This window comes from Centropristis striata, chromosome 22, assembly GCF_030273125.1.
Source record: "Centropristis striata isolate RG_2023a ecotype Rhode Island chromosome 22, C.striata_1.0, whole genome shotgun sequence".
Classification (NCBI taxonomy): domain Eukaryota; kingdom Metazoa; phylum Chordata; class Actinopteri; order Perciformes; family Serranidae; genus Centropristis; species Centropristis striata.
This window is the reverse complement of record NC_081538.1, coordinates 31,962,860-31,989,366: the sequence shown is the minus strand read 5'-3', so window position 1 is coordinate 31,989,366 and position 26,507 is coordinate 31,962,860. Positions and strand designations below refer to the sequence as shown.

The window sequence follows — 26,507 nt, the reverse complement described above, 5'->3', positions numbered from 1 at the left end:
CCTCCTGCTGGTGTGTTTGAGTATAAACCGTTCTGACTCCGCCTCCTGCTGGTGTGTTTGTGTATAAACTGCTCTGACTCCGCCTCCTGCTGGTGTGTTTGTGTATAAACCGCTCTGACTCTGCCTCCTGCTGGTGTGTTTGTGTATAACCTATTCTGACTCCGCCTCCTGCTGGTGTGTTTGTGTATAACCCGTTCTGACTCCGCCTCCTGCTGGTGTGTTTGAGTTTAAACCGTTCTGACTCCGCCTCCTGCTGGTGTGTTTGTGTATAAACCGCTCTGACGCCGCCTCCTGCTGGTGTGTTTGTGTATAACCCGCTCTGACTCCGCCTCCTGCTGGTGTGTTTGAGTATAAACCGTTCTGACTCCGCCTCCTGCTGGTGTGTTTGTGTATAAACCGCTCTGACTCCGCCTCCTGCTGGTGTGTTTGTGTATAAACCGCTCTGACTCCGCCTCCTGCTGGTGTGTTTGAGTATAAACCGCTCTGACTCCGCCTCCTGCTGGTGTGTTTGAGTATAAACCGTTCTGACTCCGCCTCCTGCTGGTGTGTTTGTGTAAAAACCGCTCTGACTCCGCCTCCTACTGGTGCGTTTGAGTATAACCCGTTCTGACTCCGCCTCCTGCTGGTGTGTTTGAGTTTAAACCGTTCTGACTCCGCCTCCTACTGGTGCGTTTGAGTATAACCCGTTCTGACTCCGCCTCCTGCTGGTGTGTTTGAGTATAAACCGTTCTGACTCCGCCTCCTGCTGGTGTGTTTGTGTATAACCCGTTCTGACTCCGCCTCCTGCTGGTGTGTTTGAGTATAAACCGCTCTGACTCCGCCTCCTGCTGGTGTGTTTGAGTATAAACCGTTCTGACTCCGCCTCCTGCTGGTGTGTTTGTGTATAAACTGCTCTGACTCCGCCTCCTGCTGGTGTGTTTGAGTATAAACCGCTCTGACTCCGCCTCCTGCTGGTGTGTTTGTGTGAATCAAAGAGGTGGACGTGGGGAAGGACGAGGAGTTCACCGTCGCCACTCGTGAAGCCGGCGGTCAGGGCAAACTGGACGTTAAGATCGTCTCGCCGTCGCGGCGTCCGATCCCCTGCAAGCTGGAGTCGGGCTCCGCCAACGAGGTGCACACGGTGAAGTACATCCCCCCCGAGGAGGGCCAGTACCGGGTGGAGGTCAGCTACGACGGGAACCCCGTCCCCGGGAGCCCCTTCACCGTGGAGGCCGTCATGCCCCCCGACCCCTCTAAGGTCAGTTACAGTAGATACGGAAAGTTACAGAAAGATATAGAAAGTTAATGAAAGTTACAGAAAATTATAGGAAGATATAGAAAGTTACAAAAAATTACAAAAAGTATCAGAAAGTTTCAGAAAGTTACGGAAAGTTACAGGAAGTTACAAAAAGTACCAGAAAGTTACAAAAAGTATCAGAAAGTTAATGAAAGTTCAGAAAGTTATAGGAAGATACAGAAAGATATTGAAAGTTACAGAAAATTACAGAAAGTTATAGAAAGTTTCAGAAAGTTACAAAAAGTTACAGAAAATTCAGAAAGTTATGAAAATTAATGTAAGTTACAGAAAGTTACAGAAAATTATAGGAAGATATAGAAAGTTACAAAAAATTACAAAAAATTACAAAAAGTATCAGAAAGTTTCAGAAAGTTACGGAAAGTTACAGGAAGTTACAAAAAGTACCAGAAAGTTAATGAAAGTTCAGAAAGTTATAGGAAGATACAGAAAGTTACAAAAAGTTACAGAAAATTCAGAAAGTTATGAAAATTAATGTAAGTTACAGAAAGTTACAGAAAGTTAGAGGAATCTACAGAAAGTTACAGAAAGTTACAAAAATTTACAAAAATGTACAAAAATTTACTGACCTGTTTCCCGTCCAGGTCCGGGCCTACGGTCCAGGTCTTCAGGGCGGAGTCGTGGGTAAACCTGCCCCCTTCGCCATCGACACCAAGGGGGCGGGTACCGGCGGTCTGGGCCTGACGGTGGAGGGACCCTGCGAGGCCAAGATCGAGTGCCAGGACAACGGGGACGGGTCCTGCTCCGTGTCCTACCTGCCCACCGAGCCTGGCGAGTACGCCATCAACATCCTGTTTGCGGAGCAGCACGTCCCCGGCTCGCCCTTCAAGGCGGCGGTCCAGGCGGCGTTCGACCCCAGCAAGGTGACGGCCAGCGGGCCGGGCCTGGAGCGCGGGAAGGTGAACGAGGACGGGTCCTTCACGGTGGACTGCTCCAAGGCCGGGGAGGCGGAGCTCACCATCGAGATCGTCTCCGACTCGGGAGCCAAAGCAGAAGTCCTGGTGCAGAACAACGGGGACGGGACGTACTCCATCACCTACATCCCCCGCCGCCACGGCATGTACACCGTCACCGTCAAGTACGGAGGCCACGCCGCCGCCAAGTTCCCCGCCCGCCTGCAGGTCGACCCGGCGGTCGACACCAGCGGGGTGAAGGTCCACGGCCCGGGGGTGGAGCCCAGAGGTGAGCACTCTTTACTTTTCTATTTTACTGTTTTCTATTGACTTCATTCATATTTTGACTTTTTTTCGTAACTTCAAATTTTTTCTTGTGACTTCAACTTTTTTCTTGTTATTTTGACTTTTTTTTCATGATTTCAACTTTTTTTCTCTCATTTTGACTTTTGACTTTCTTGTGATTTTGACTTTTTCTTTTTGGCTTCAATTTTTTTTTCTCATTTTGACTTTTTTGTCGTATTTTGACTATTTTCTTCTCGCGAGGGGGCCCGCGGCTCATTAAGAAGAGTCAGAACGAGTCTCCGAAAGTCTCCAGTAACACTTGGGTCTGAAAAGTCGCTAAATATAGCAACACTGCCCTCAGGAGCTACACTGTTACGTTACATAACGTTACGTTACATTGACGTTATGTTACGTTTCCCGCGCTACTCGCTGTGTAGACCGTGTATAATCTTGAACCTTCTACGTTGATGTTCTCAGAGTCCGACAGGATTTGATGACTCGTTGACTCAAAACAAGTCGACAATAACGTTGTGTGTTGTTGTGCTCATATGAATGAATGTAGGTGAAACACTATAAATATAAATATCTGTAGAATAACTAAAGGTTTTACTATATTATGACGGAATTTCTTTTTACCATTATTTTTTACATTAAATTTAAAGTTCTACTGTAAGGAAACAGAAAATAAATTATATTAATTTACAGATTTTAACTTTTATTTTGTGGTGAATATTTGGAATAAAAGTAATTTACCTTTTTTGCATTTGCACCTAATGCAGAAAAAAAAACAAGAAAACCAGTAAAATAATCTAGAACATTTCTGTTAAATAACTCAATTTTCTGTAAAAACCAACGTGATGAGAAAGCAGCTGTTCAGTGTGACTTTATGAACTGTTATTATGTGTTTATGAACTGTTATTGTGTGTTGGGACGTCCAGCAGAGCAGAAAGTAAACATCATTAAACTGAACTCAGAGTGGAACCAGCTGTGAAGGTTCCCCATAGGGTTCTATGACAGCTCCATTATGGGTCATTAAGGTAATGAAGAGACTTTATTAAGTAAAAGCTTTGACAGTGAAAGAACTAAACAAAGGAGCCACAGAGGGATTATTGTTTCACAGAGAAATTCATTTATCTGGTGAATATTTGAGGATTTTAAGGTAAAATCTCAGATTTAATTCTTATAGATCAGATTAATCAATCATGTGCATCAATCTGATTTGATGAAGAGTTCTTTAAAAATCACTTTACCTCGTAAAACACGTAAAACACAACAGAGTTTTTGGGAAATTTACTCTATTATTTACTCTTTATTTAAAATATATTGTTTTATTTTCTTGTTTTTCTACATTAAGTGCATACGCCAATAAAAAAGGTAAATTACTTTTATTACAAATATAAACCATAAAATAAAAGTCTATAAATTAATATCATAGGACTTTATAGATTTTTTTTGCAGTATTATTTATTTTTTAAATTGTTTTTAATGTTAAATTACAGTGAATTATATGTAAAAATACAATAATCATATTTATGAATGTAAAATTAAGGGATCTTTCTATTTTCTGCCAGTTAAACTTTACATTTAATGTGGAAAAATCTGTAAAAGTTTCCAAACACTTCCTGTCATATTAAAGTAAAAAAACTTTAGTTATTCTACAGATATTTACTTTAAATTGTGTTTAAAATAACTTGCAGTTGTTTTATTGTTAATAATAATAATAATAATAATTTTATTATAATGTATTTAGTAATATGGAAGCATGTTTGTTTTAAAAAAAACATTTTTATTGGCCTCTAGATTTTTTATTTTCTATTTATTTGGCTTATAAAAATGTGTTATTTATAAGTTTTTAACAGCTTGAAACCATTTTAAAAATTAATAAAATTATGCCATTTATTGTACCAAAATTTATGTTAAATGAATTTAATATTAATTAAAGTAAAAATAACTTTAGCTACAGATATTTACTTTAAATTATCCTTAAAATAACTGACGGTTGTTTGCTGTTATGTGTTTGTCTGTTTGTTTGTTTGTTTGTTTGTTTGTTTTGTTTTTAAGATTTAACCAAAATAATATCCAGATGGGGTTTATTTAAAAGAATGTTGTGGCTCTGACTGGTAGAACCAGAATCAGAAACAGAACCAGAACCAGAACCAGAACCAGAATCAGAACCAGAACCAGAATCAGAACCAGAATCAGAATCAGAAGCAGAAGCAGAAATAAATTCAGAACCAGAAGCAGAATCAGAACCAGAACCAGAATAGAATCAGAAACAGAAACAGAATCAGAACCAGAATCAGAATCAGAATCAGAAACAGAACCAGAATCAGAACCAGAACCAGAATCAGAACCAGAATCAGAAGCAGAAGCAGAAGCAGAAGCAGAAATAAATTCAGAACCAGAAGCAGAAGCAGAATCAGAACCAGAACCAGAATAGAATCAGAATCAGAAACAGAAGCAGAAGCAGAAGCAGAAGAAGAATCAGAATCAGAATCAGAACCAGAACCAGAAATAGAACCAGAACCAGAATCAGAACCAGAGTCAGAACCAGAACCAGAATCAGACCCAGAACCAGACCCAGACCCAGACCCAGAACCATCAGAGTCCTGACTGATGTGTGTTGTGTTCTGCAGGCGTCCTGAGGGAGGTGACCACTCATTTCGTGGTGGACTCCCGGGCCCACTACCGGACCGGCAGCAGCATCAAGGCCAGCGTGTCCAACCCGTCCGGCGCCAACACCGACGCCTACATCACGGACCGAGGAGACGGGACCTACCGGGTGGAGTACACGCCCTACGAGGACGGTGAGACCAGAAAGTTTTCTCTTAACTCCAGAGGGAAAGTTAGAAACAGGGTCGGACAGAGTAAATCTGAGAACCTTTAGACCTTTAGACCTTTAGACCTTTAGACCTTTACACCTTTAGACCAGGGGTCTCAAACTCAGATCACCTGGGGGCCGCTGGAGGCAGTATCAGCATGACCAAAAAAAGATGCAAAATTACTTAAAAAAGACACAAAATGACCAAAAAAGACACAAAATGACAAAAAAAAGACACAAAATGACAAAAAAAAGACACAAAATGACCAAAAAACCCCACTAAAAACTAGACACAAACAAACATCAAACATAATTACCTCATAAAACAAACAGTATATCAGTAAATTTAATAACCTAACAGAAAATAATCAAGGGTTAAGTTAGATGCTTCCACTTCAAGAAACCTTTCCTACCTTTCCAAATAGCGTCCAACATCACCATTCCTATTAGCAATATAACCTTCCAAAACAAAATAACGTTTAATAAGCATCCTAAATTGATAAATGTTCAAAGAATCTGCATTGACAGCTTTAAAAATAAATCTTTTCCCCGACAAGATAAGGTGAGAAGCTTAACGGGAAACCAAGGACAAAGCTAAGGTATGAGATATAGCTACTTTGTGGGGCTTTTACTTTGAAATTCAGCCTTGCCCTGGGATTCCTGTTGAGCCAAAGTTGCATCACAGGCTTTTATTCCACTATGGTATGAAATATAGCTACTTTGTGGTGCTTTTACTTTGAAAAACAGCCTTGTCCTGGGTTTCCTGTCCCTGCTGCATGACGAGTAGTTTATTAAACTCTGTGTATTAATCCTGTTCTGGAAGTGAAGCTGCAGAGAAAAATCAATCACACCTTAATCATTGTAAATGATTTCTCAGTGAAAATGAGAATAGCTGTGCACATATTGTGGTTCATATCAGGATTACAATCTGAGTGAAAATAATCCCAGTGGTATATTTCCTGAGTCTGGTGGACTCGTGGACTGGTGCAGGCTGGAGGCTCTGCTGCTGTTTTTATGGAGGTTTTCCACAACAACAAATCACCACGTAGGAATTTAATTGCTTTGTGGTTTTCATAAAGCTTCTGTTTCTCCTGCGCCACAGTAAAGGGAGAGAGGCTTCCACTATTAAACTCGAGGAATGATTTCAATGTGTGTCGGACTCTTAATGTGGCAAACCACAGACGGAATCCAAATGTAAGCAGAAGTGGAACCACAACATCAACATTTAGAAACAAATAACTTATTTGTAATTATGAAACCTCACGTGGCCGACCCTGCACTCAAACGTCTTAAAGTCATCGTGTTATTTAGTAAAAGTACCAGAAAGACGAAGGCAGAAAGGTTTTCACCCTCTGAACGCCACCAGAAGGCTTGAAAATATGTTTCCTTAAAATCGTAGAAAGAAACTGTAAAAGCAGACATTATGGTCAGAGTTTGAACTTTCCAACGGTCCTTGAACGGATCATCTGTTGCAAAGGTTTCCATTAGAAAAAGTGACATAAACTGCTCATGCTGAAACCTGATCCATTCAGTAAGGTCCAAATATTCTGGAGTTCCCCAGGGATCAATTCTGGGACCACTTTCATATTCTTAACCCTCTGAACCCCACATTTGTTTTCTTTTTTAAAAAATGGCCGAAATTACACCGTTTATTGTAGAAGGAAACCGTAAAACAGACATTATCATCAGAGTTTGAACTTTCCGATGTTCCTTGAACAGATCATCTGTTACAAAGGTTTCCATTAGAAAAAGTGACCAAAACATTGTGATATTTCTGTCAGATGAACGGACGTGAACAGAAAACTGCTCATGCTGAAACCTGATTCTGGAGTTCCTCAGGGATCAATTCTGGGTCCACTTTTATATTCTCTTCTTTTTTTTTCTTTAGAAATGGCCAAAATTACACCATTTATTGTAGAAAGAAACCATAAAAACAGACATTAAAATAGGAGAAGGACCTCTTTTCCGACGGTCCCTGAACGGATCGTGAAAGTGAACAGAAAACTGCTCATGCTGAAACCTGATCCATTCAGTAAGGTCACTTACTATACTATTCTGGGGTTCCCCAGGGATCAATTCTGGGTCCACTTTTATATTTTTAACCCTCTGAACCCCACATCTTTTTACTTTAAAAAAAAAAGCCAAAATTACACAATTTATTGTAGAAAGAAACAGTGAAAAACCTGCATTATTGTCAGAGTTTTAACTTTCTGACGGAACATCAGTTTATAAAGTTTCCGTCATAAAAACTGACCAAAACTTGTCTTAAAATGTTGATATTTCTGTCCAATATTCACCGAAAATCTGTTTACACAGAGCAGAGAGGAGAGGACAGGAGAGGCTGGAAACATGACGATACTTCAATATGTAGAATATTTGCAGGAAACTGGTTTTATAACATTCAGGACACTTGGAAAAGTGTTTATATATAAACTCTGTTTTATTACAATCAGAGAAATTAAACTTTTTTCTGGTTTCTGTCATTCTAACTGTGTTATTCTGCACAAAGACATGTTCGAGTTGTTCTGATTGAGCTGCAGGACTTGTAGATTTATACAGATTTGACATGTTGCAGTGAACCACGAGGACTCGGAGAGCAACATGTGAAAGAAGCACTTGTTGGTGTTGGTCGGTTAATGAGAGCTGGAGGCTAGCGGCTGGTATTAATAGCTGCAGTCTGTCTGCAGCAGATGGTTTTCCACTGATAGTAATGTGTGACATGTTGGAGCAGTGCATTGTGGGGCAGAAATACTCCCCGTGGGGGCTTCAGTCCCACTGAAAGGTGATTCTGTCGGTCGTCTTCTGTTATTCGTCTGATATTCGCTTCAAATAAGATCAGCTGAGAGCCGAGGTCACCGCGGGACACGCCCACTGCATGAGACCTGCACTGTAAAAAAACTGTAAACAAGTCTGGCAGCAAAAGTTTCCAAATAACAGGAAACAACTGTACGTTATTTTACAAATAAAGTATTCAAAAATACAGATAATAAACAGAAAATATATGTATTTAAAATATATATCTGTTGAATAATTAAAGTTTTATTTACGCTGTGTGGCAACTTTTGCTGCAAGACAAAGTTTTACTTTAATATTTTTTGTATTTTTTACATAGAATTCACTGTAATTTAACATTCAAGACCATTAAGCGATTTAAACCTCTGAAGTCAGGAGATTTTGGTTTAAATGTGTCAACTTCCTGCATTAATGTCTGTCTGTGTTCAGCATCTTCCAGTCTGTCCTTACATCACATGCATGGCTCCTTTTTCTCCACACAAACTAGCTATCGGTCAGATTTTACATTTTATTTTAATTAACAAAGTATAAAGCTGCCAGGAACCCAAAATACAAACAGAAGACACAGGTTTCTATGGAAATGTACCATTTTTTAAAAACCATTTATACACACAAAAACAGCAGAAAAATAATAAATAATAAAACTACAAAACAGTCTATTTGCATGTAAATTTAAGAAAATTCACATTGTAAAAATGGTCTAGAAACATAAATGTGACACTGTGAAAGCTCCTATGATTGAACTTTAACTGGCTTTCTCAGCTTGTCTACATATCAGATATAAATAAAGTTATTACTGGAAATTGAACGTGTGTATTTTCAATAAATAGATGGACTCCAGAGGGTTAATACCACTGTAAAAAAAAATCTATAATGTACATTAACGTCCATTTTATGGATAATATTTGAACTTAATGGAGAAAAAACAAGAAAAACCCTGTAAATAAATTCAGGAAATTTCTGGAAAATAACTTATTTTACAGTGTGTGACTGTTTGTACTAATAACAAGAGCAAAGATGTCAGTTTTATAATATACCATGTGTAATATATTATTGTGGTATGAGCTGATTCAGCGCTGATGAGGGCCAGTCTTCTTCAGGTCCTGGTTCGATAATGGTCTTTTCATGTCCCAGTCCCTTTGGTCCCAGTCTGACCCGTTAACTGGTCCTCGCTGCCCTCTGCAGGTCTCCACCTGATCGAAGTGTTGGTGGACGACGTCTCGGTGCCCAAGAGTCCGTTCAGAGTCTCGGTGACGGAGGGTTGTGATCCCAGCCGAGTCCGAGCCTACGGACCCGGTCTGGAGGAGGGACTGGTCAACAAACCCAACCGCTTCACCGTCGAGACCAGGTGAGCTTCACTGACATTCCTCTAAGGTACGAGATATAGTTACTGTGTGGGGGTTTTATTTTGGAAAAACAGCCTTGTCCTGAGTTTCCTGTTCTTGCTGCGTGATGAGTCGTAGACCAAAACTCTCCGGGCAGATGAAGAAGTAGGATAATAAGTATGTGACTTGGTTAAATATTGCAATCTGGACTCTTTGCTAACACAGTAAACTTTCAGCGTACAGGGTTCCTACGGGTGCTTGAAATCATTGAAAATGCTTGAATTTAAATGTTGTATTTTCAAGATTTAAAAAGGATTTTGGATAAAGTGCTTGTAAATGCTTGAAATTCTTACTGTATTTCTCTTTCAATCTGACTATATCCATCTATAGACTATAGATAATCACATGTTCAATGTAAAATAATGAGTATCTAAAACATGCAACTTACAAGTGGAAGATACTGTAAATGCTTGAAAATGGACCTGGAAAGTCCTTGAAAAATGCTTGAATTTGACCACTGAAAAAGTGTACCAACCCTGAGTATAGTGGGATGTTACATTTTAATCAGCGCTAATACACAAATCACATAATTATCACATTATCACAAGAGTGTGTAAAAGCCTTAAAACTAAAAGTGATTAAGAGGTGAAATACTCTCTGGTATTTAACAACCATGAACCTGGTTCTGGTTCACAGTTGGTTAACTTGTGAACCTTCTCAGAACCTGTTTGCTTTTATTTACATCACTGTATACATCTCCGCTTTCCCAGAAACTCTAGAACCAACTTCAACCACAATAACAACAATGGTGGACTACATCGTCCCTACAAAAGTTGGTCTTGTTGTTAGATAGCCCCGCCCCCAGCCCCTGACTGACAGGTTCATGGTTGGAGGCCAGCAGAGAGCTGGTGCTGCTCTGGAACCAGTTCTCCTGCAGAGATCCGGTTCTTTGGCTGTCCAAACACCAAGAACTAGTTCCACATTAGACACTCCGGGTTCTGAACGGGCCCTCCAACTGTCCTGGTCGAAAAAGGGGAATGGGAAGCCCCTAAAGATACTTGAATCAGTTTAAAGACAGGAGCAGGAAAGGTTGACAGATTTTCAAACAAGTGAAAATTGGTTCAAACTTGTTCTGGGGGAATTTCGGAAAAAGATTCACCAGATGACAGGAGGAGGGATTATGCACGATCTGTTTTATCATTAGCAATATGAAAAAAGGCAAAATGTTACATTTTAGTTGATGTTCCAGAGAATCAACTCAGGTTAAATTCTTGTTTGAGAATAACCTCTTATTGTCGTGACTGGAGAGAAGTTCTTCCTGGGTTCGTAGCAGTAAATCTGTCCTGAATCTTGGAGACCTCCAACACTTGACCGCAGTCCTTCATGCAACGTGTTTGGTTAATGTTTGACTCAGTCCAGAATCTTCTTCTCTCTGCTCCGTCTGGTCCTCAGGGGGGCGGGCACCGGCGGTCTTGGCCTGGCCATCGAGGGTCCGTCTGAGGCCAAGATGTCCTGCAAGGACAACAAGGACGGCAGCTGCAGCGTGGAGTACATCCCCTTCACGCCCGGAGAGTACGACGTCAACATCACCTTCGGAGGCCTTCCTATCCCAGGTGAGGGATCAAGAACTCTGTCGGGTCTGCTGGGGCTAAAGGCTAATACATGCTAATACTCCACAGGAAGCTAGACGTTAGTTCTGGCAGGACAATTCATACTCCAAGAGAAACTCCTGGGAACTCCTTCAAATTCACATTTCTGACCAATCATACATTAGTTGTCGGAGACCAGAGCTGCAAGAACAAAATTGCAACAATCTTTTCCTTGCAGCTCTGAGAAAGAGAACCAATTCTCTGTTCTTTCAGAGTTTGTATCATCCTTTAGATTTCATAGATTTCTGCACATGGATCAGGTTCAGCAGTGACTAACTTTCAGACTGTTTGTGTTGCAGGGAGTCCGTTTCGAGTCCCAGTGCGCGAGCTGGTGGATCCCAGTAAAGTGAAGTGTTCAGGTCCCGGCCTGGGAAGTGGAGTCCGAGCCCACGTCCCTCAGACCTTCACTGTGGACAGCAGTAAGGCGGGGGTGGCCCCCCTGGAGGTCCAGCTGTACGGGCCCACAGGTGAGATCTAGAAACCAGCACCTCATCCAGTCTGGTCCTAAAGACGATCACTGGACTGAAGTCTTATAATCACCTGAACTCGTCCGTCCCGTGTAGAACTGGAGGACAAAGACGTTTTCCATCATTCTTAACCCTTTGATGCACAACATGGATCTAAAGTGACCAAACAGAGTTTTTATGTTCTATATCTTTGCAATAAATTATTTTCATCATTCAGTATTCCAGGTTTTCCTCAATTAGTTTGTTTTTGATCATCATACATCCTGATTTCATGTTTTCCTTTATTAATATTTTAATAAAATCCCTTTTTGTGTCACAACTCTTCTAATGCACAACATGGGTCAAAAATGACCCATATCCATTTTTTAGCTAAGTAGCTTGTTAAGCTAACTCCTTAGCTAACTTCTTGGCTAAGTATTTAGCTAAGTAGCTTGTTAAGCTAACTCCTTAGCTAACTTATTGGCTAAGTATTTAGCAAAGTAGCTTGCTGAGCTAACTACTTAGCTAACTTCTTGGCTAAGTATTTAGCTAAGTAGCTTGCTAAGCTAACTACTTAGCTAACTTATTGGCTAAGTATTTAGCTTAGCAAGCTACTTAGCCAAGTAGTTAGCTATGTAATAATACAAAACCTTTTTTTCTTCATAAAGTATGAGAGGCAAAATGGAAATAATGATCTGTTGTTATCAAAAACAAGATATTTAAAGAATACTTGGAATATTCAATCATAAAATAAGTTGATATAAAAAGATAGAGCACAGAAACACACAGCAGCATTAAATGACCTGAAGGGAATGAATGCGGGTCATGTTAGACCATGTTGGCCATTAGAAAGGGTCAATATGTTGTGAATCAAAGGGTTAAAGACCCAAACTGACGCTTTGCTCCTCAGGTGTGGCCGAGCCGATCAGCATCACCGACAACGGCGACGGCACTCACGCGGTGAACTACACTCCGGCCAACGACGGGCCCTACACCGTGTGTGTGAAGTACGCCGAGCAGGAGGTCCCTCGCAGGTCAGTGCCCACAGAGTCCGACCTGAACAAGTCCGTCAGGTCCGGTTCAGGTCTAAACCCTCCAAACTCTCCTGTCCTCTCCTCTCAGTCCGTTTAAGATCAAGACGCTGCCGGCTCACGACGCCAGTAAAGTCCGAGCCAGCGGTCCGGGTCTGAACGCCTCCGGAGTCCCCGCAAGTCTGCCGGTCGAGTTCACCATCGACGCCAGAGACGCCGGAGAGGGACTGCTGACGGTGCAGATCCTGGTGAGTCCCAGATCCAGACAGGGTTCTCCCAAACCAGCTCAGGACTGTAAAATGAACGTAATGTGTTAGAAACTGTGGATCAGGACGGACCGACTGATATTTCAGCCCGTTCTCACCAACCTGCAGAGACTTCCACCAACCCTTCCCCATGTCTCCGTCTGGAGCTAGTGGCGCCCTCTAGTGGCCTGGAGTACAAAGCACAGGGTCAGTTAGGATGGGAGGGAGGGAGGTGGAAGGGTCAAACAAACCAGGACTTTCACCAGGAGAAAGGGAAAAAAAACACACCAAAAAAGATGTAAACCCCCCTCCCCAAAAAAAATGATACGTAAAAAATACATACAAAATTACCTAAAAAATACCAAAAAATGTTAAGAATACCAACAAAATATGTAAAAGATGCCAAAAACATTTGTGGAAATAACTATAAAAATATACCAAAGAAATACGTGAAACAATACACAACATTTTAAATGAAAAAACATTATAAAAGGAACTTTTTTAACTGGTTTCTTGTCTGAATATTGCCTGTAGGAAAAAAATAATGTCTTCACCAGTCTAAGTGTATGAAACTATAAAAATGAAGGTTTACTCACCTATCAGTAGGAATAGATTTTTCCAGATGTAAAAGGGCCAGGAAATTATGTTTTGAGGGTTTTTTTTGTGGCGCAAAATGGTAAAGTTGTTTACTTTGGAAAAGTCTGCAAAATAGGGTTTCAATCTGGCCTCCTGGAGGCTATTGGTTCCTTATACTCTTCCCTCTTTTGAAAGTATCGCATCACTCAAAAACATGACTTGTAGAAATTTGACAGGCCAAAAATGGGGAAACACCGAACCAAAGAGGGTTAAAGTGAAGTTATCAGTAGCAGGTTGGTGAGACGGGTTGACTCTAGGCTGTCTCTCCCCCTGGACTCTTCTGGTCCTCCTGACTGATCTGATCTGGACTCTTCTGGTCCTCCTGACTGACCTGTTCTGGACTCTTCTGGACTCTTCTGGTCCTCCTGACTGACCTGTTCTCTGGTCTCTTCCTGACTGTCGTCTGGACTCTTCTGGACTCTCTGGACCTCCGTCGTCTGGTGCTGTCGTCTGTCTGTCGTTCTGGTCTGCTGCTGTTGTCGTCTGTTCTGGTCGTGTGCGGCTGCAGGTCCGACGGCTGCAGGCGCCACGCCTCTTGTTGGTGGAGGACTGGGGCAGGAGGGTTGGGAGACTCATATAGTAAAGTAAACCATCCCGTTCAGTATTCACAGGAGAGCTGCGTAGAGCCGACCGTCCTCCGTCATCGTCACCTCCTCCCCCCCCCATCCCCCTCCCCTCCTCCTCCTCCTCCTCCTCCCGCTCCTGCTCCTCCTCCCCCCCCCCCCCCCCCCCCCCCCCTCCTGCTCCTCCTCCTCTCTGCAGTGGTTAGCGTTAGCTCCTGTGTGATGTTATAGCTCGTGTAACACCACGGTCTGCAGATCAGCTGTTAGTTGGTTTGGACGTCAGATCAGGAGAAACTGTGAATGAAGCTGTTTAAACAATCCTGTCTCCTGAAACTGAAAATGTAAAACAGACATTATCGTAAGAGTTTGAACGTCCCGACGTCTTTGAACGGATGCATCAGTTAGGCAAGCCTCTGTTATAAAATGTGACCAAAACGAAGCTTAAATGTTGATATTTCTGTCACTTATAAGGAAGAAACATTTCCTCTGTGATCGATGGCAACAGTAACTCATGCTGAAACCTGATCCTTCACTTATATTCTGGAGGTTCCTCTGGGTTCAAGTTTAGGACCACTTTTATATTCAGAACCCTCAGAAAAGTATGTTTCCTTTACAAAATTGGCCAAAAAGCCAGCATTTATCGTAGAAAGAAACTGTGAAAACAGATATTATCTGAAGAGTTTGATACTTTCCTTGAATGGATCCTTAGTTACTATAGTTTCCGTTCTAAAAAGTGACCGGTTACTTGTGTTAAATGTTGATATATGTGTCAGAATCTCTGACTGTGATAACATGATGGATTCTGCTGAGACCGACGGTCAGTTTCATTCATTCAAACACAGAATTGTGACGATATTTAATATTTCTACATACGTTGGAGAGCTGCCGGTTGATTGGCTGCTGACGCTGAGACCACTGATGGACAGAACTTCCCTCCGAGTCGTCGTGTGAACTTGATATTTGTTTACGTTAAATGTGTTTCTGACTTCCTGTCCGTGTCTCCAGGATCCGGAGGGAAAACCGAAGAAGGCGAACATCCGGGACAACCGGGACGGGACGTACACGGTGTCCTACGTCCCCGACATGACGGGGCGCTACACCATCACCATCAAGTACGGCGGGGACGAGATCCCGTACTCGCCGTACCGGATCCACGCGCTGCCCACCGGGGACGCCAGCAAGTGTCTGGTCACAGGTGAGACTCCGCCCACCGCTCGCTCTGACAGCCAATCACATTCCAGCAGCTGAAATCGTCACGGCGACTCTGACTGTGTCTTTGTTTCTGCAGTGTCGATCGGAGGACACGGGCTGGGTGAGCCAATATACGTTTCATATGTTTCATATGTTTTATATGTGAAGATTTACTGTTGGTCTGGTGTCAACATGTTGCTTTTGTTTATTTATTTAGCTTTAGTTCTTTTATTTGGTTTGATTTATTATTTTATTTTTTTATTTTGATGTTTTGCTTTATTTAGCTAATTTTTTGTTAATTTTCTTTATTTTTTTATTATTTATTTTTATTTTTTTCTTCTATCACATTTTCTCTAAATTAGGTTTTTTATTTTTATTGATTGAATTTTTATTTTGTTTCTTTTTATATTTTTGCTGTATTTTCTTTATTTTTATTTTTTTTTTGCTTTATTAATTTTATTTTATTTTGCTTGATTTTATTTTATCATTTAATTGTTTTTGCTTTATTTGTTTTATTTTCTTTAGCTTTATTTATTTTATATTGTTATAATTTATTTTATTTTTATTTTCTTTTTTCTTTTTTTTAGTTTAGTTTTATTTTCTTTAGTGTTCTCTAGCTTTATTCCATCTGATTTATTTAGTTTTATGTAATAGAAGTTAGTTTTGGTGGTGACTGAATAATAATAATAATAATAATAATAATAATAATAATAATAATAATGATGATGATGGCGTGGCTCCTGACTGGCGGTCCTGTGGTCAGGATCAGGTATCGGCCCGACCATCCAGATCGGCGAGGAGACGGTCATCACGGTGGACGCCAAGGCGGCGGGGAAAGGTAAAGTGACCTGCAAGGTGTCGACGCCGGACGGGGCGGAGCTGGACGTGGACGTGGTGGAGAACGCCGACGGGACCTTCGACATCTACTACACGGCCCCGGAGCCCGGGAAATACGTCATCACCATCCGCTTCGGAGGGGAAAACATCCCCAACAGCCCGTTCCACGTGGTGGTGAGAGAGGCCCTGAACGCACCACGACACCAAACCAGTTTCACCTCCAGACCAGAAGGACTCGAGTCTCTAACCCTCCCAACCACCAGGCGTTTCAGGGCGTTTATTTAATACTTTTTACATATAAATCTCTATAATCTATGAATCTATAAGTCCTGCAGCTCGAGGTGAATTTTCTCTATATGTTGTAAAAATAAATAAATAAATAAAAAAGATGAAAAATGACCAAAAATTTCAAAATTTCTGGAAAAAAAAACACACAATGACCAAAACAAGGCGTAAAATTACCAAAAAAGTCCACAGATAGAAGTATCGTCACATTTCCAGCCTCTCCTGTCCTCTCCTCTCTGCTCTGTGTAAACAGCCTCTCCTGTCCTCTCCTCTCTGCTCTGTGTAAACAGCCTCTCCTGTCCTCTCCTCTCTGCTCTGTGTAAACAGCCTCTCCTGTCCTCCCCTCTGCTCTGTGTAAACAGCCTCTCCTGTCCTCTCCTCTCAGCTCTGTGTAAACAGGATCTGGTTTATTCTAAATGACACATGTAGAATGAAGAGATTCTGACACTAATATCAACATTTAACAGTTTTGGTCACTTTTTATACCAGATGATGCGTTCAAGCACCGTCAGAAAGTTCAAACTCTGAAGATAACATCTGTTTCTACAGTCACGTTTTGTTTGTTTTTTACAATAAACTCTGTATTTTTGGCAATTTTGTGAAGAAAACACACTTTTCTGGGGGTTCAGAGGGTTCTGGATTTAAAAGCGGTCCCAGAATTGAACCCTGAGGAACTCCAGAAGTCGTTGTTGAGGTTCGGAGGGTTAAAGAGACTCTGGACCTGGTCTCAGCTGGTCAGGATGCACCTTCACTCTAATACTGTCACGTGTGTTTGTGCATGGAGTTGTGTTGGTGTGTGTTGTGTGTTGTGTGTCTCTAAAGGTTGTTGTTGTTGTTGTTGTTGTTGTTGTTGTTGTTGTTTCCTGTCAGGCGAGTGAGAGCGTGGCGGTAGTAGAGGAGCCGTGTGACTCTCTGCAGCGCTGTGTTGGCTCCTCCCCCCTCTGGGTACCGACTCACAACAACTCATTACTATTATTACTGTTATTATTATTATTATTATTATTATTATTATTATTTCTCTGCATGGAGCTGCATGTTTCCTCTGCACGACTGGAGCATGAGACGCCGCCGCTTTTATTCTTTCTTTCTTTCTTTCTTTCTTTCTTTCTTTCTTTCTTTCTAATTTATTTATTTATTTATTTATTTATTTATTTATTTATTCATTCATTCATTCGTTCATTCATTAATTTTTTCATTTATTCTGATATTTGCATTTTAAGTTTTACTTATTTCATTTAATTTCAATATAGTATTAATGTAGATTATATTTTACATTTAAATATATATATATATATATATATATATATATATATATATATATATTTTTTTTTTTTCATTTTACTTTCTTTCTTTCTTTTATCATATTTCTTTTCAATTTTTTCTTTTTCAGGGATTAAACACAATATAAAACAGATGTTTGAAAATCGGCTCAGATTTGACTTTTAAACAATTTTGACATTTTGTCTCAACGAGTTTAAACCATAAAAAAAAACTGTAAAAGAAACACGTAAACAACCGTGAGATCATTTCTCTAAAAATGCAGATAATATACATTAAACATCTGTATTATATCTGTATTTAATATATATATATATATATATATATATATATATATATATATCCTCTCCTCCTCCCCCTCCTCCTCCTCCTCCTCCTCCTCCTCCTCCTCCTCCTCCTCCTCCTCCTCCTCTCCTCCTCCTCCTCCTCCTCTCCTCCTCCCACTCTGACCTCTCCCCTCTGGTCTGTGCAGGCCACAGATGACCCTGTGCTCCCATTGGACGGTTTGGACCCGTTGCTCCGCCCCTTCAGTTTGGTCATCCCGTTCACGGTGCAGAAAGGAGAAATCACAGGTCGGTCAACAATCAAAAGTCTTATTAGTTTATTTATAGACATTTAAAAACAAGCTCGTGGACCAAAGAGCTGCACAGTTATTAAAATACAATAAAAATACACACACACAAATATAGTTAAAAATAAAAACAATTAAATACTAAAAACAGTAAAACAATAAAATAGTTATAAAAACTCAATCTATACACAGAGTTAGAGATTAAAAAAAAGTAAAATAAAAGGGTAAAAAACTAAAGAAGCCAAGCAGAATAAATAAAAATGTTTTTAATAATGTTTTAAAATGTTCAACAGCTAAAAAAACCCATAAAAACACAAAAACATCTGCAGGAGGAGAAACGCCTCGAATCCCTCAGAAACACATTTTATCCTGTTTTCATCTGCAGGATTTTAGATATTTGCTGATATAAACTAACTTGTCCCTCGTGTCTCTTGTCCCTCGTGTCTCTTGTCCCTCGTGTCCCGTGTCCTTGTGTGTCTCTTGTCTCTCGTGTCTCTCTTGTCTCTTGTGTCCCTCGTGTCTCTTGTCTCTCATGTCTCGTGTCTCTTGTGTCCCTCGTGTCTCGTCTCTCATGTCTCGTGTCTCTTGTCCCTCGTGTCTCGTCCCTCGTGTCTCGTGTCCTCGTGTCCTCGTGTCTCGTGTCCTCCAGGAGAGGTCCGGATGCCGTCGGGCCGGACCGCGTGTCCTCACATCACCGACAACAAGGACGGAACCGTCACCGTCAAATATTCTCCAACAGAACGAGGACTCCACGAGATGGACATCTGCTACGACGGGGACCACATCCCAGGTCTGTCTGTCCTCCTGTCTGTCTCTCTGTCCTCCTGTCTGTCTGTCTGTCTGTCCTCCTGTCTGTCTGTCTGTCTGTCTGTCTGTCTGTCCTCCTGTCTGTCTGTCTGTCCTCCTGTCTGTCTGTCTGTCTGTCCTCCTGTCTGTCTGTCTGTCTGTCTGTCTGTCTGTCCTCCTGTCTGTCTGTCTGTCTGTCTGTCTGTCTGTCCTCCTGTCTGTCTGTCTGTCTGTCTGTCTGTCTGTCTGTCTGTCTGTCTGTCCGTCTGTCTGTCTGTCTGTCTGTCCTCCTGTCTGTCTGTCTGTCTGTCTGTCTGTCTGTCTGTCTGTCCTCCTGTCTGTCTGTCTGTCTGTCTGTCTGTCCTCCTGTCTGTCTGTCTGTCTGTCTGTCTGTCTGTCTGTCTGTCTGTCCTCCTGTCTGTCTTTCTGTCTGTCTGTCCTCCTGTCTGTCTGTCTGTCTGTCCTCCTGTCTGTCTGTCTGTCTGTCTGTCCTCCTGTCTGTCTGACTGTCTGTCTGTCTGTCCTCCTGTCTGTCTGTCTGTCTGTCTGTCTGTCCTCCTGTCTGTCTGACTGTCTGTCTGTCTGTCTGTCTGTCTGCCTGTCTGTCTGTCTGTCTGTCTGGTATCTTCATCACCAGTTTGTCTTCCAGACTAGTAGGACATCGTGGACAGAACTTTATTAGAGACGTGTCCTCATAATGTCCTCTTCCTGTCCTCATAATGTCCTCTTCCTGTCCTCATAATATCCTCTTCCTGTCCTCATAATGTCCTCTTCCTGTCCTCATAATATCCTCTTCCTGTCCTCATAATGTCCTCTTCCTGTCCTCATAATGTCCTCTTCCTGTCCTCATAATGTCCTCTTCCTGTCCTCATAATGTCCTCTTCCTGTCCTCTTCCTGTCCTCGTAATGTCCTCTTGCCGTCCTCTGCTGCAGGAAGTCCTCTCCAGTTCTACGTGGACGCCATCAACAGCGGTCATGTGACGGCGTTCGGCCCCGGGCTGAGTCACGGCACGGTGAACCGGCCCGCCGCCTTCACCATCGTCACCAAGGACGCCGGAGAAGGTAACGGGGACACAATAAACATTCATAATGTTCATTAATAAACATTCATAATGTTCATTAATAAACATTCATAATGTTCATTAATAAACATTCATAATGTTCATTAATAAACATTAATAAACAGAAACATTTATAATGTTCATTAATAAACATTAATAAACAAAAACATTCATAATGTTCATTAATAAACATTAATAAACAGAAACAGTAATAATGTTCATTAATAAACAGAAACATTAACCCTTTGATTCGCAACATATTGACCCCTTCTAATGCACAACATGCTGTAAAATGACCCTCATTCATTCACATGTTATTCAATATAATATTGTTATTTAATATAATATTGTTATTTAATATAATATTGTTATTTAATATAATATTGGTATTTAATATAATATTGTTATTTAATGCTGCTGTGTGTTTCTGTGCTCTATCTTTTGATATCAACTTATTTTGTGATTGAATATTCCAAGTATTCTTTAAATATCTTGTTTTTGATAACAACAGATCATTATTTACATTTTGCTTCTCATACTTTATGAAGAAAAACAGTTTTTGTATTATTACTTAGCTAAAGACTTGGCTAAGTAGCTTTCTAAGCTAACTACTTAGCCAAGAAGTTAGCTAAGTAGTTAGTTAGCTTAGCAAGCTACTTAGCTAAAAAATGGATATGGGTCATTTTTGACTCATGTTGTGCATTAGAAGAGTAGTGACACAAAAAGGGATTTTATTAAAAAAGGAATAAAGGAAAACATAAAAATAGGATGTCAAGTCACTTTAGACCATGTTGTGCATCAAAGGGTTAATAATGTTAATTAATAAACATTAATAAACATAAACTCAAGTTATTATTAGATTACTTATAAAACATCTTTATCTTCACTGTAAAAACAGCAAAAAGTAAAAACTCTGAGTCAAGTTATTTCACAGATAATTTAGTTAAAAATACAGATAATGAACAGTAAATATTTATATTTAAAGATATCTGCAGAAAAAAAAAGCTATTTTACTTTAGTATGATGGGAAGACTTTTTTAACATTTTTTAACAATTTATTTTTGCTTTTCATGTATTTCTTTGTGTGTGTGTGCAGGCGGCCTGTCTCTGGCGGTTGAAGGTCCGTCCAAAGCAGAGATCAGCTGTAAGGACAACAAGGACGGGACGTGCACCGTGTCCTACCTGCCCTCCGTCCCCGGAGACTACAACATCATCGTCAAGTTCGACGACAAACACATACCCGGCAGCCCGTTCACCGCCAAGATCACCGGTACACCTGTCTGTCTGTCTGTCTGTCTGTCTGCCTGCCTGTCTGTCTGTCTGCCTGTCCTCCTGTCTGTCTGTCTGTCTGTCTGTCTGTCTGTCTGTCCTCCTGTCTGTCTGTCTGCCTGTCTGTCTGTCCTCCTGTCTGTCTGTCTGCCTGTCCTCCTGTCTGTCTGTCTGTCTGTCTGTCTGTCTGTCTGTCCTCCTGTCTGTCTGCCTGTCCTCCTGTCTGTCTGTCTGTCTGTCTGTCTGTCTGTCTGTCCTCCTGTCTGTCTGTCTGTCTGTCTGTCTGTCTGTCTGTCTGTCCTCCTGTCTGTCTGTCTGTCTATCTGTCCTCCTGTCTGTCTGTCTGTCTGTCTGTCCTCCTGTCTGTCTGCCTGTCCTCCTGTCTGTCTGTCTGTCTGTCTGTCCTCCTGTCTGTCTGTCTGTCTGTCTGTCCTCCTGTCTGTCTGCCTGTCCTCCTGTCTGTCTGTCTGTCTGTCTGTCTGTCTGTCCTCCTGTCTGTCTGTCTGTCTGTCTGTCTGTCTGTCTGTCCTCCTGTCTGTCTGTCTGTCTGTCTGTCTGTCTGTCCTCCTGTCTGTCTGTCTGTCTGTCTGTCCTCCTGTCTGTCTGCCTGTCCTCCTGTCTGCCTGTCTGTCTGTCTGTCTGTCTGTCTGCCTGTCCTCCTGTCTGTCTGTCTGTCTGTCTGTCTGTCTGTCCTCCTGTCTGTCTGTCTGTCTGTCTGTCTGTCTGTCTGTCCCTGTCTCGGTCTAATGTCTGTCAGGCTTCAGGTGAGTGGCCGTATTCTATCAACAGCTACTCTTCTTGTCCGTTCTGGTCCAAATGGATCCATTTGCCTTTGCAAAGCCGTCAGCTCCTCCATGATGTTCTCCATGTTGCTGTTTATAGCCGACAGCATCGCTTCAGTCTAGTCTGGCAGCCTCATTGGGCCACCGTTTACTGTACTCCTTGATAAACCAGGACAAAACCTCATCCAGTCAGCAAAAGACCTGTAATCATGGTTCTGAATAGTTAGATATCTTCTGTATCCTCCACGGAGAGAGCTGCCAGGCACACGGCCCGCCACCTCTCCCAGGACAGGAGGACTCCCTGAACACATGTTTTTGATATTAAGAAAATGTGATCTGAAGTTTGTTATTTTACCCTGGTTATTATAATGTACAGTCATGGAAAAAATGATTAGACCCCCCTTGTTTTCTTCAGTTTCTTGTTAATTTTAATGCCTGGTTGAACTAAAGCTGATAAGAGTTTAATTTAAGAGCTGATATCTAGATATTGAACATGGTTTTCTTGTTAATAACCAAAATCATTATCAATAAAACCATGTTAAATGTCTAGATATCAGCTCTTACATTAAACTCTTATCAGATATTTCTGTTGTTATCATTATATTTAATAATCTAAATGAGAGTTTCATCTTGTTTAAATTTTCTCTCCATCCAAACTTTTTTATAAGTTTGCTGTTCGGAAATTACAAATATATTTAACAACCAAGACAATGAAGTGAATTCTTGTAGCTCCCTGGAGACGTGGAGCTGGTTCTAACTGGTTCTAACTGGTTCTAACTGGTTCTGGTCTGCAGGTGACGAGTCCATGAGGATGTCTCAGCTCAACGTCGGCACGGCGACAGACGTCTCTCTGAAGATCATGGAGACGGACCTGAGCAGCCTGACGGCGAGCATCAGGCCGCCGTCTGGGAACGAGGAGCCGTGTCTGCTGAAGAGACTCCCCAACAGACACATCGGTCAGTCAGATAGAAACCAGAAGGTCCAGATAGAAACCAGAAGGTTCAGATAGAAACCAGAAGGTTCAGATAGAAACCAGGAGGTTCAGGTAGAAACCAGAAGGTTCAGATAGAAACCAGAAGGTTCAGATAGAAACCAGAAGGTTCAGATAGAAACCAGAAGGTTCAGATAGAAACCAGGAGGTTCAGGTAGAAACCAGAAGGTTCAGATAGAAACCAGAAGGTTCAGATAGAAACCAGAAGGTTCAGATAGAAACCAGGAGGTTCAGGTAGAAACCAGAAGGTTCAGGTAGAAACCAGAAGGTTCAGGTAGAAACCAGAAGGTTCAGATAGAAACCAGAAGGTTCAGATAGAAACCAGAAGGTTCAGATAGAAACCAGGAGGTTCAGGTAGAAACCAGAAGGTTCAGATAGAAACCAGAAGGTTCAGATAGAAACCAGAAGGTTCAGATAGAAACCAGGAGGTTCAGGTAGAAACCAGAAGGTTCACATAGAAACCAGAAGGTTCAGGTAGAAACCTAAAGATTCAGATAGAAACCAGAAGGTTCAGATATAAAAAAGAGCTTCAGATACAGATGCTCTGTAAAACAAACAAACAACAAAAAGTATTTGTCGAAATGGTCTTGAATGTTAAATTACAGTGAATTCTGTGTAGAAATACAATAAAACCTCATCATATTACTGAATGTAAAATTAAGAAAACTTTCTGTTTTCTGATGGTAAAACTTTAAGTTTAATGTAGAAAAATCTTTCAACAAAGGTAAAAGTCTGGCAGCAAAACTTTTTAAACACCTTCTGTCATATCAAAGTAAAAAGCTTTAGTTATTCTACAGATATTTACTGTATGTTGTCTGTATTTTTAAAGAAGTTATCTGTAAAAAAAACATTTAGTGTAAGTTTTACTGCCAGACTTTATATTGTTTTTTTTGTAAGTTTTTACAGTGCAGAAGTCTCAGTGTTTTGAAACAGACAGTGGAGTATCATCAGCAAACAGTTTGACTTTCAGATGAATCAGACCCTGTTCAAACCTCGACAGAACTTTATTAAAATGTTTTCTCTTTTTTTTGTTTATTACCTGTATTTTAAAGAAATTATCTGTAAAATAAGTATTTGGAAACTTTTGCTGCCAGACTTTTTACCGTTGTTTTTCAAGATTCTAACTTTGCAAACATCAAATGACTCAACATGAATCCAGTATTTGGGAGCATGAATGTCTTTTTTTGTGCTTCAGTTGAAGAAGTGATGTTCTTTGCAGTGGCAATAAAAAGAAACTTTAGAACTTTGAACACAAAGTTTAGGATTTAATCTTCTGCTTGATGAAAGTAAACCTGAAGTCAATCGTCCAGACGAGAGAAAACGATGTTTCCAGCTAATGTTTGAGCTCGTGTTCTTGTCTTGCAGGGATCTCGTTCACTCCGAAGGAAGTGGGTGAACACGTGGTGAGCGTGAAGAAGAACGGGAAGCACGTGACCAACAGTCCCTTCAAGATCATGGTGGGCCAGTCCGAGATCGGAGACGCCAGCAAGGTGAAGGTGTACGGCCAGGGGCTGGTGGAGGGGCACACCTTCGAGGTGGCCGAGTTCATCGTGGACACCAGGAACGCAGGTACGACTCGAACGCTCTGATCAAAGAATCTCCAATGCACCAGATTGGGACGAACAGGAAAACATAAGTCAGACTCACAAGTGTGCCTTTCTGAGGACTGAACATCCTCCGTCACCATCTACACCTTAAATAACCCCGCCCCCAAAACCTCACTGACCCCGCCCCCAAAACAAGGATAGAAATGAACTCACTAACTGTTTGGACCAAGTACCTGTTTTGTATTTTGTCAAATTGTATCTGAAATGTGATACTTTCTTATTAAATCCCGCTGTTTTTCAACTCTTGTCGTCTAGTTTTTAAGATTTTCCTCAACAACAGCTTCAGTTAGACTTCGTTAGAGTCGGAAACGTCTGAACAACTTCAGAAAAACAATCTGATCTGACGGTTTATTTAATGGTTGTTCTGGAACTTTTCATGAAGACGCTGAAATCTACTTTTATTTTCAGACGATGTAAATGTTAAACTGACAGTCAGGTGAGAGCTGTGCTTCCTCTGTTGCAGGTTACGGAGGTCTGGGTCTGTCCATCGAGGGTCCCAGTAAGGTGGACATTAACTGTGAGGACGTGGAGGACGGGACGTGTAAAGTCACTTACTGTCCCACTGAACCCGGAAACTACATCATCAACATCAAGTTCGCCGACCAACACGTCCCAGGTAAAGATAACACAGTCTAGTAAATAAAAATCATTTTTTACAGTGTAATGCAAACATATTCTCTGGTGGCGTCGTTTCTATGGAGTTAGATTTGTGCCAGAATGTTCAAATAACACTTCTTCAAATTCAAACAAAAAACATTAATAAAAATATCAAATACAAAATTTAAACAAAAAAATTTGCATTTGTGATTCTGTCTTTGTGTTTGCGATGCTTTTTGCCTTTTTGCTTGCGGTTCTCGCACAAATTTCACGTGTGGGCGGGTTTCTCTGGGTGCATTCCTATTGGCTAATGCGTTTTGACTGACAGCTGAGCTGAGCTGCAACTGCCTCGGAAGTTAAAACAAACTGTGTTTGTGATGCTTTTGCAGTTTGCCAAAGACAGAATCACAAATGCAAAACCAGCAGCAAACAAACAAAAAAACTGTTATTCAAAGACTTAAAGACAGACTTCTTTTGCAACTACACAAATAATTTGATTGCAAGTTTTGAATTTTGTCTTTGACTTTCTTTTTTTTTTGTTAAAATTTTGTGTTTGATATTTTGATTAATATTTTTTTTGTTTGAATTTGAAGAAGTGTTGTTTGGACATTTTGGCACAAATCTAACTAACTAAATACGTTTCTCTGTAACGCGGGAACGTTTCCGTGCCGACAGGGAGCCCGTTCACGGTGAAGGTGTTCGGAGAAGGCCGGATGAAGGAGAGCATCACCAGGAGGCGCCAGGCGCCCTCCATCGCCACTGTGGGCAGCACCTGTGACCTCAACCTCAAGATACCAGGTGAGCTGTGACATCACTGTGACATCACTGCGTGTCCCTGCCTGTCCTCTCCGCTCCCTGTCTCCTCACCTTCTCCCCCCCGTGTCCCCGCCCTCCTCCTCTCCTCCTGCTCCTCCTCCTCCTCCTGCTCCTCCTCCTCCTCCTCCAGGGAACTGGTTCCACATGGTTTCGGCTCAGGAGCGCCTGACGCGGACCTTCACGCGCAGCAGCCACACGTATACGCGCACCGAGCGCACCGAGATCAGTAAGACCCGCGCCGGCGAGACCAAGAGGGAGGTCCGCGTGGAGGAGAGCACGCAGGTGGGGGACCCCTTCAGGGACGTGTTCGGAGACTTCCTGGGACGAGAGAGTCTGAGCGGATTCACCGGCAGCCGGGCGGCGCCGCCACCGCCACCGCTGCAGGACGGTGTGTGTGTGTCTGTGTGTGTGTGTGTCTGTGTGTTTGTGTGTGTGTGTGTGTGTGTGTGTTTAGT

At 41.6% G+C, this 26,507-nt stretch overlaps 1 protein-coding gene across 1 annotated transcript in view; it reads left to right on the top strand.

Moving 5' to 3' along the window:
• LOC131960664 (filamin-C-like) overlaps nt 1-26,507 on the top strand; it is a 72,752-nt gene that overhangs the window by 35,336 nt on the left and 10,909 nt on the right. Inside the window, exons 21-41 of the mRNA XM_059325925.1 lie at nt 975-1,237; nt 1,879-2,476; nt 5,109-5,279; nt 9,272-9,434; nt 10,864-11,024; nt 11,360-11,527; nt 12,417-12,540; nt 12,629-12,785; nt 14,987-15,176; nt 15,270-15,293; nt 15,936-16,183; nt 17,165-17,239; nt 18,045-18,144; nt 18,793-18,933; nt 19,863-19,991; nt 21,087-21,260; nt 22,836-22,997; nt 24,398-24,601; nt 25,103-25,255; nt 25,912-26,034; nt 26,183-26,440. Of these exons, the coding sequence (XP_059181908.1) occupies nt 975-1,237; nt 1,879-2,476; nt 5,109-5,279; nt 9,272-9,434; nt 10,864-11,024; nt 11,360-11,527; nt 12,417-12,540; nt 12,629-12,785; nt 14,987-15,176; nt 15,270-15,293; nt 15,936-16,183; nt 17,165-17,239; nt 18,045-18,144; nt 18,793-18,933; nt 19,863-19,991; nt 21,087-21,260; nt 22,836-22,997; nt 24,398-24,601; nt 25,103-25,255; nt 25,912-26,034; nt 26,183-26,440 (3,786 nt within the window). The remainder of the gene's footprint in view (nt 1-974; nt 1,238-1,878; nt 2,477-5,108; nt 5,280-9,271; nt 9,435-10,863; nt 11,025-11,359; nt 11,528-12,416; nt 12,541-12,628; nt 12,786-14,986; nt 15,177-15,269; nt 15,294-15,935; nt 16,184-17,164; nt 17,240-18,044; nt 18,145-18,792; nt 18,934-19,862; nt 19,992-21,086; nt 21,261-22,835; nt 22,998-24,397; nt 24,602-25,102; nt 25,256-25,911; nt 26,035-26,182; nt 26,441-26,507) is intronic.